Source organism: Salmo salar, chromosome ssa16 (genome assembly GCF_905237065.1).
Source record: "Salmo salar chromosome ssa16, Ssal_v3.1, whole genome shotgun sequence".
NCBI lineage: Eukaryota > Metazoa > Chordata > Actinopteri > Salmoniformes > Salmonidae > Salmo > Salmo salar.
In genome coordinates this window covers 58,772,403-58,781,885 of record NC_059457.1, presented here as the reverse complement: position 1 = coordinate 58,781,885, position 9,483 = coordinate 58,772,403, and the positions used below count along the sequence as shown (strand labels likewise).

Here is a 9,483-nt window from a genome sequence, read left to right as displayed (position 1 = left end):
GGTGTTTGAGACATGTTGCTGTATGTGTGTGGGCGTTTGAGACATGTTGCTGTATGTGTGTGGGCGTTTGAGACATGTTGCTGTATGTGTGTGGGTGTTTGAGACATGTTGCTGTATGTGTGTGGGCGTTTGAGACATGTTGCTGTATGTGTGTGGGCGTTTGAGACATGTTGCTGTATGTGTGTGGGCGTTTGAGACATGTTGCTGTATGTGTGTGGGCGTTTTAGACATGTTGCTGTATGTGTGTGGGCGTTTTAGACATGTTGCTGTATGTGTGTGGGCGTTTGAGACATGTTGCTGTATGTGTGTGGGCGTTTGAGACATGTTGCTGTATGTGTGTGGGTGTTTGAGACATGTTGCTGTATGTGTGTGGGCGTTTGAGACATGTTGCTGTATGTGTGTGGGTGTTTGAGACATGTTGCTGTATGTGTGTGGGTGTTTGAGACATGTTGCTGTATGTGTGTGGGTGTTTGAGACATGTTGCTGTATGTGTGTGGGCGTTTGAGACATGTTGCTGTATGTGTGTGGGCGTTTGAGACATGTTGCTGTATGTGTGTGGGCGTTTGAGACATGTTGCTGTATGTGTGTGGGTGTTTGAGACATGTTGCTGTATGTGTGTGGGCGTTTGAGACATGTTGCTGTATGTGTGTGGGCGTTTGAGACATGTTGCTGTATGTGTGTGGGTGTTTTAGACATGTTGCTGTATGTGTGTGGGTGTTTTAGACATGTTGCTGTATGTGTGTGGGTGTTTGAGACGTGTTGCTGTATGTGTGTGGGTGTTTGAGACATGTTGCTGTATGTGTGTGGGCGTTTTAGACATGTTGCTGTATGTGTGTGGGCGTTTGAGACATGTTGCTGTATGTGTGTGGGCGTTTGAGACATGTTGCTGTATGTGTGTGGGCGTTTGAGACATGTTGCTGTATGTGTGTGGGCGTTTTAGACATGTTGCTGTATGTGTGTGGGCGTTTGAGACATGTTGCTGTATGTGTGTGGGCGTTTTAGACATGTTGCTGTATGTGTGTGGGCGTTTGAGACATGTTGCTGTATGTGTGTGGGCGTTTGAGACATGTTGCTGTATGTGTGTGGGCGTTTGAGACATGTTGCTGTATGTGTGTGGGCGTTTGAGACATGTTGCTGTATGTGTGTGGGCGTTTGAGACATGTTGCTGTATGTGTGTGGGCGTTTGAGACATGTTGCTGTATGTGTGTGGGCGTTTGAGACATGTTGCTGTATGTGTGTGGGCGTTTTAGACATGTTGCTGTATGTGTGTGGGCGTTTGAGACATGTTGCTGTATGTGTGTGGGCGTTTTAGACATGTTGCTGTATGTGTGTGGGCGTTTGAGACATGTTGCTGTATGTGTGTGGGTGTTTTAGACATGTTGCTGTATGTGTGTGGGCGTTTGAGACATGTAGCTGTATGTGTGTGGGTGTTTTAGACATGTTGCTGTATGTGTGTGGGTGTTTGAGACATGTTGCTGTATGTGTGTGGGTGTTTGAGACATGTTGCTGTATGTGTGTGGGTGTTTGAGACATGTTGCTGTATGTGTGTGGGTGTTTTAGACATGTTGCTGTATGTGTGTGGGCGTTTGAGACATGTTGCTGTATGTGTGTGGGCGTTTTAGACATGTTGCTGTATGTGTGTGGGCGTTTGAGACATGTTGCTGTATGTGTGTGGGCGTTTGAGACATGTTGCTGTATGTGTGTGGGCGTTTTAGACATGTTGCTGTATGTGTGTGGGCGTTTGAGACATGTTGCTGTATGTGTGTGGGCGTTTGAGACATGTTGCTGTATGTGTGTGGGCGTTTTAGACATGTTGCTGTATGTGTGTGGGTGTTTGAGACATGTTGCTGTATGTGTGTGGGTGTTTTAGACATGTTGCTGTATGTGTGTGGGCGTTTTAGACATGTTGCTGTATGTGTGTGGGCGTTTGAGACATGTTGCTGTATGTGTGTGGGTGTTTTAGACATGTTGCTGTATGTGTGTGGGCGTTTGAGACATGTTGCTGTATGTGTGTGGGTGTTTTAGACATGTTGCTGTATGTGTGTGGGTGTTTTAGACATGTTGCTGTATGTGTGTGGGTGTTTGAGACATGTTGCTGTATGTGTGTGGGTGTTTGAGACATGTTGCTGTATGTGTGTGGGTGTTTTAGACATGTTGCTGTATGTGTGTGGGTGTTTGAGACATGTTGCTGTATGTGTGTGGGTGTTTGAGACATGTTGCTGTATGTGTGTGAGTGTTTGAGACATGTTGCTGTATGTGTGTGGGTGTTTGAGACATGTTGCTGTATGTGTGTGGGTGTTTGAGACATGTTGCTGTATGTGTGTGGGTGTTTGAGACATGTTGCTGTATGTGTGTGTGTGTTTGAGACATGTTGCTGTATGTGTGTGGGTGTTTGAGACATGTTGCTGTATGTGTGTGGGTGTTTGAGACATGTTGCTGTATGTGTGTGGGTGTTTTAGACATGTTGCTGTATGTGTGTGGGCGTTTTAGACATGTTGCTGTATGTGTGTGGGTGTTTTAGACATGTTGCTGTATGTGTGTGGGTGTTTGAGACATGTTGCTGTATGTGTGTGGGTGTTTGTCGTTATGCGGCGCTGTACGTGCAGGTAACTGCTGAAGTAAAGGAAACAGCTGGGTAAATGAGGGTTCTGGCTGTTCTGTTATGCTGTGGGGAGCGTTTTCCTGCTATGGTTTTGATCCGCTCAACCCCTTACAGGGCAAGGTAGAAGCCAATTCATACTATACTTCTCTCAAAAATAAAAGGTTTCGCGTGGATACTGGGATGGTATGAAATGACTCTGACTGGTCTTCATGTATCTGAAATGGCTCTGACTGGTCTTCATGTATCTGAAATGGCTCTGACTGGTCTTCATGTATCTGAAATGGCTCTGACTGGTCTTCATGTATATGAAATGGCTCTGACTGGTCTTCATGTATCTGAAATGACTCTGACTGGTCTTCATGTATCTGAAATGACTCTGACTGGTCTTCAAGTATCTGAAATGGCTCTGACTGGTCTTCATGTATCTGAAATGGCTCTGACTGGTCTTCATGTATCTGAAATGACTCTGACTGGTCTTCATGTATCTGAAATGGCTCTGACTGGTCTTCATGTATCTGAAATGACTCTGACTGGTCTTCATGTATCTGAAATGGCTCTGACTGGTCTTCATGTATCTGAAATGACTCTGACTGGTCTTCATGTATCTGAAATGGCTCTGACTGGTCTTCATGTATCTGAAATGGCTCTGACTGGTCTTCATGTATCTGAAATGACTCTGACTGGTCTTCATGTATCTGAAATGACTCTGACTGGTCTTTATGTATCTGAAATGACTCTGACTGGTCTTCATGTATCTGAAATGACTCTGACTGGTCTTCATGTATCTGAAATGACTCTGACTGGTCTTCATGTATCTGAAATGGCTCTGACTGGTCTTCATGTATCTGAAATGGCTCTGACTGGTCTTCATGTATCTGAAATGGCTCTGACTGGTCTTCATGTATCTGAAATGGCTCTGACTGGTCTTCATGTATCTGAAATGACTCTGACTGGTCTTCATGTATCTGAAATGGCTCTGACTGGTCTTCATGTATCTGAAATGGCTCTGACTGGTCTTCATGTATCTGAAATGGCTCTGACTGACTGACTGGTCTTCATGTATCTGTCCTCAACAGCAACTGCAGGTGGTGCCTCTGTTTGGTGACATGCAGATTGAGCTGTCCAGGTACATCAAGACCAGCGCACACTTTGAAGAGAACAAGAACAGGTGAGGCCTTATCCCTCCTCTCCTCCACCTCATCTCTCTCCTCTCTCTATCCTCACCTCTCCTCATCTCTCCTCTCTCCTCTCTCTCTCTCTCCTCTCTCTATCCTCTCTCTCTCCTCACCTCTCCTCTCTCTCCTCTCTCTATCCTCACCTCTCCTCTCTCTCTCCTCACCTCTCCTCTCTCTCCTCTCTCTATCCTCACCTCTCCTCTCTCTATCCTCACCTCTCCTCTCTCTCCTCATCTCTCCTCTCTCTCTCTCTCCTCTCTCTCTCCTCATCTCTCCTCTCTCTCTCCTCTCTCTATCCTCACCTCTCCTCTCTCTCTCCTCTCTCTATCCTCACCTCTCCTCATCTCTCCTCTCTCTCTCTCTCCTCTCTCTATCCTCTCTCTCTCTCCTCACCTCTCCTCTCTATCCTCATCTCTCCTCTCTATCCTCATCTCTCCTCTCTCCTCTCTCTCTCTCTCATCCTCACCTCTCCTCTCTCTCTCCTCATCTCTCCTCTCTCTCTCTCTCCTCTCTATCTTCACCTCTCATCTCTCCCTCTCTCCTCTCCACTCTCTCTCTCTCCTCACCTCTCCTCCTCTCCCCTCTCCTCTCTCTCTCCTCACCTCTCCTCTCTCTCCTCATCTCTCCTCTCCTCTCCTCTCCTCTCCTCTCCTCTCCTCTCCTCTCCTCTCCTCTCCCTCTCCTCTCCTCTCCTCTCCTCTCCTCTCCTCTCCTCTCCTCTCCTCTCCTCTCCTCTCTCTCTCCTCTCTCTCTCCTCTCTCTCTCCTCCACCTCTCCTCTCCCTCTCCTCTCTCTATCCTCATCTCTCCTCTCATCTCTCTATCCTCTCTCCTCCACCTCATCTTTACTCTCGCTCTCTTCTCCCTCCTCATCCCTCCTCTCCTCTCTCTCCTCTCTCTCGCTCGCTCTCTCTCCCCCTCATCTCTCCTCTCTCTCCTCTCTCTTCGCCATCCACCTCCTCTCATCTCTCTCTCCTCCCCGCTCCCAGGTGGTCATGTACCTCAACAGGCAGCAGTCCTCAGTATAACATCTGTGAGCAGATGGTCCAGATCAGGGAAGACCACATGAGGTTCATCTCTGAGTTGGCTCGCTACAGTAACAGTGAGGTGAGTGGACCAGTACCGAGCATCACACCTAACCCTGTCTCAATCTCTACACCAAACACACCTAACCCTGTCTCAATCTCTACGCCAAACACACCTAGCCCTGTCTCAATCTCTACGCCAAACACACCTAACCCTGTCTCAATCTCTACACCAAACACACCTAACCCTGTCTCAATCTCTACGCCAAACACACCTAACCCTGTCTCAATCTCTACGCCAAACACACCTAGCCCTGTCTCAATCTCTACGCCAAACACACCTAACCCTGTCTCAATCTCTACGCCAAACACACCTAACCCTGTCTCAATCTCTACACCAAACACACCTAACCCTGTCTCAATCTCTACACCAAACACACCTAACCCTGTCTCAATCTCTACACCAAACACACCTAACCCTGTCTCAATCTCTACACCAAACACACCTAACCCTGTCTCAATCTCTACACCAAACACACCTAACCCTGTCTCAATCTCTACACCAAACACACCAAACCCTGTCTCAATCTCTACACCAAACACACCTAACCCTGTGTCAATCTCTACACCAAAAACACCTAACCCTGTCTCAATCTCTACGCCAAAAACAACTAACAACTAAAGCTAGTGAGGGAGATATAAGTCTCCAGCTTCAGAGATTTTTGCAGTTCGTTCCAGTCATTGGCAGCAGAGAACTGGAAGGAAAGGCAGCCAAAGGAGGTGTTGGCTTTGGGGGTGACCAGTGAGATATACCTGCTGGAGCGCGTGCTACGGGTAGGTGTTGCTATGGTGACCAGTGAGCTGAGGTAAGGTGGGGCTTTACCTAGCAAAGACTTATAGATGACCTGGAGCCAGTGGGTTTGGCGACGAGTATGAAGCGAGGGCCAGCCAACGAGAGCATACAGGTCGCAGTGGTGGGTAGTATATGGGGCTTTGGTGACAAAACGGATGGCACTGTGATAGACTGCATCCAGTTTGTTGAGTAGAGTGTTGGAGGCTATTTTGTAAATGACATCGCCGAAGTCAAGGATCGGTAGGATAGTCAGTTTTACGAGGGTATGTTTGGCAGCATGAGTGAAGGATGCTTTGTTGCGAAATAGGAAGCCGATTCTAGATTTAATTTTGGATTGGAGATGTTTGATGTGAGTCTGGAAGGAGAGTTTACAGTCTAACCAGACACCTAGGTATTTGTAGTTGTCCACATATTCTAAGTTAGAACCGTCCAGAGTAGTGATGCTGGACGGGCGGGCGGGTGCAGGCAGCGATCGGTTGAAGAGCATGCATTTAGTTTTACTTGTATTTAAGAGCAGTTGGAGGCCACGGAAGGAGTGTTGTATGGCATTGAAGCTCCTCTGGAGGTTAGTTAACACAGTGTCCAAAGAAGGGCCAGAAGTATACAGAATGGTGTCGTCTGCGTAGAGGTGGATCAGAGAATCACCAGCAGCAAGAGCGACATCATTGATGTATACAGAGAAGAGAGTCGGCCCGAGAATTGAACCCTGTGGCACCCCCATAGAGACTGCCAGAGGTCCGGACAACAGACCCTCTGATTTGATACACTGATAAGAATGCGGTGATTGACCGAGTCGAAAGCCTTGGCCAGGTCGATGAATACAGCTGCACAGTATTGTTTCTTATCGATGGAGGTAATGATATATATAATATATATATAGTGGTATTAGATAGCAGGGATCTTGATCCAGGAAGGGATTGATTGGCTGTAGCCTAACCAAGAAGCATCTTAGCTACACTGAACAAAAATAGATACGCAACATGCAAAAATGTCAGTTCATATGAGGAAATCAGCCAATTGAAATAAATTCATTAGGTCCTAATCTATGGATTTCACACGACTGGGAATACAGATCTGCATCTGTTGGTCACAGATACCTTTATAAAAGGTAGTGGTGTGGATCAGAGAACCAGTCAGTATCTGGTGTGACCACCATTTGCCTCATGAAGCGCGACACATCTCCTTCACATAGAGTTGATCAGGCTGTTGATTGTGGAATGTTGTCCCACCTCCTCTTCAATGGCTGTGTGAAGTTGCTGGATTTTGGCGGGAACTGGAACACGCCGCGTATTGTCATGTTGAAACATGAGGTCTTCCCTGTGGCTCAGTTGGTAGAGCATGGTGTTTGCAACGCCAGCATGGTGTTTGCAATGCCAGGGTTGTGGGTTCGATTCCCACGAGGGGCCAGTACAGAAAAATAATGCATGAAATTAAATTAAATGTATGAAATGTATGCATTCACTACTGTAAGTCGCTCTGGATAAGAGCGTCTGCTAAATGACTAAAATGTAAATGAGGTGATGGCAGCGGATGAATGGCACGACAACGGGCCTCAGGATCTCATCACGGTATCTCTGTGCATTCAAATTGCCAATGATAAAATGCAATTGTGTTCATTGGCCGCAGCTTATGCCTGCCCATACGATAACCCCACGCAACCTCTGTTCACATTGTTGACATCAGCAAACTGCCGGCCCACAGACGACCCCATACATGTGGCCTGCGGTTGTGAGGCCAGTTGGACGTACTGCCAAATTCTCTAAAACGACATTGGAGGCGGCTTATGGTAGATAAATGAACATTCAATTCTTTGGCAACATCTCTGGTGGACATTCCTGCAGTCAGCATGCCAATTCCGCGCTCCCTCAAAACTTGTGACAAAACTGCACATTTTAGAGCGGCCTTTTTATTGTCCCCAGCACAAGGTGCACCTGTGTAATGATCATGCTGTTTAATCAGCTTCTTGATAGGCCACACCTGTCAAGTGGATGGATTATTTTAGCAAAGGAGAAATGCTCACTGACAGGGATGAAATACAAATTTGTGCACAACATTTTAGAGAAATATACTTTTTGTGCGTATGGATTTTTGTTGTTGTTGGTATCTTTTATCTCAGCTCATGGAACATGAAACCAACACTTTATGCTGGAGCCCCGAACTGGAGATATTTTATTTGGTACATCTTAGATAGTAACTTAAAGTTATAAGCAGGGGTGTAGCACTATGAGGCAAGGGGGCCATGAGCTTTAGGCCCCCCCCCCAATAAAAGACACAAAACATGGGCTGTTGACAGTATTGAAAATCATACCGTGTGAATTTCAGAATACCCCTGCATACAGTATACCGCCCAAGCCTAATGTGAAGGGTTATGGTTAATTAACCCGTTATGTCCTAATAAAGGTGTCTCTCTCTAGGTGGAGACCAGGGCCTGTTATGTCCTAATAAAGGTGTCTCTCTCTAGGTGGAGACCAGGGCCTGTTATGTCCTAATAAAGGTGTCTCTCTCTAGGTGGAGACCAGGGCCTGTTATGTCCTAATAAAGGTGTCTCTCTCTAGGTGGAGACCAGGGCCTGTTATGTCCTAATAAAGGTGTCTTTCTCTAGGTGGAGACCAGGGCCTGTTAACCTGTTATGTCCTAATAAAGGTGTCTCTCTCTAGGTGGAGACCAGGGCCTGTTATGTCCTAATAAAGGTGTCTCTCTCTAGGTGGAGACCAGGGTCTGTTAACCTGTTATGTCCTAATAAAGGTGTCTCTCTCTAGGTGGAGACCAGGGCCTGTTATGTCCTAATAAAGGTGTCTCTCTCTAGGTGGAGACCAGGGCCTGTTATGTCCTAATAAAGGTGTCTCTCTCTCTCTAGGTGGTGACAGGCTCCGGTCGTCAGGAGGCCCACAAGACAGACCATGAGTACAGGAAGCTGTTTGACCTGGCTCTGCAGGGGATGCAGCTACTGTCCCAGTGGAGCGCACACGTCATGGAAGTGGTGAGTGACCTCTAACCTTAACCCTGACCATAACCTGTTGTTTAGAGAACGTTTGTGTTATGGCTTTTCAACCTCTGCCATATTGTGGATTCAGAGCTGTCTATCTAATAGAACTCAAAGGGTTTTCTTTAATGGAAGCTTCTCTAATGTCAAACATGTAAAGTGTGGTGTTCCGCAGGGCAGCTCTCTAGGCCCTCTACTCTTTTCACCAATGACCTGCAACCACTGGCATTAAACAAAGCATGTGTGTCCATTTATGCTGATTATTCAACCATATTCGCATCAGCAACCACAGCTAATGAAGTCACTGAAACCCTTAACAAAGAGTTGCAGTCTGTTTTGAAATGGGTGGCCAGTAATAAACTGGTCCTGAACATCTCTAAAACTAAGAGCATTGTATTTGGTACAAATCATTCCCTAAGTTCTAGACCTCAGCTGAATCTGGTAATGAAGGATGTGGCTGTTGAACAAGTTGAGGAGACTAAATTACTTGGGGTTTTATCTATAATGTATTTTTCGTTATGTGTCGGACCCCAGAAAGACTAGCTGTCGCAGTTGGCGTCGGCTAATGGGGATCTTAATAAATCAGATCAAACCCTAACCAACACACTTCATGGAAGTGGCGAACGTCCTACATCCCTAACAAGTCATGGTGCCTTTGACGACAAAGACTATAGTGGAGAGGACCCTCACAGACAGACACCTGCCAGAGACTTACTATCAGGGTGGGCAAACTGATTTCTCTCCCAATCTCATCCCAGTTCACACTGTGACTACTGTCAGAGAGGAAGAGGAAGAGGAAGAGAGAGGCCCAAAATCTGTCTCCCTTGTTTCGCCCACCAAGCGAGG

The 9,483-nt window shown here is 46.7% G+C and overlaps 1 protein-coding gene across 1 annotated transcript in view; it reads left to right on the top strand.

Annotated features, from left to right (window-relative positions):
- The window catches only part of cyfip1 (cytoplasmic FMR1 interacting protein 1), a 96,535-nt gene that overhangs the window by 29,401 nt on the left and 57,651 nt on the right, over nt 1-9,483 (top strand). Inside the window, exons 10-12 of the mRNA XM_045697505.1 lie at nt 3,679-3,770; nt 4,766-4,883; nt 8,512-8,634. Coding sequence (XP_045553461.1) covers nt 3,679-3,770; nt 4,766-4,883; nt 8,512-8,634 — 333 coding nt within the window. The remainder of the gene's footprint in view (nt 1-3,678; nt 3,771-4,765; nt 4,884-8,511; nt 8,635-9,483) is intronic.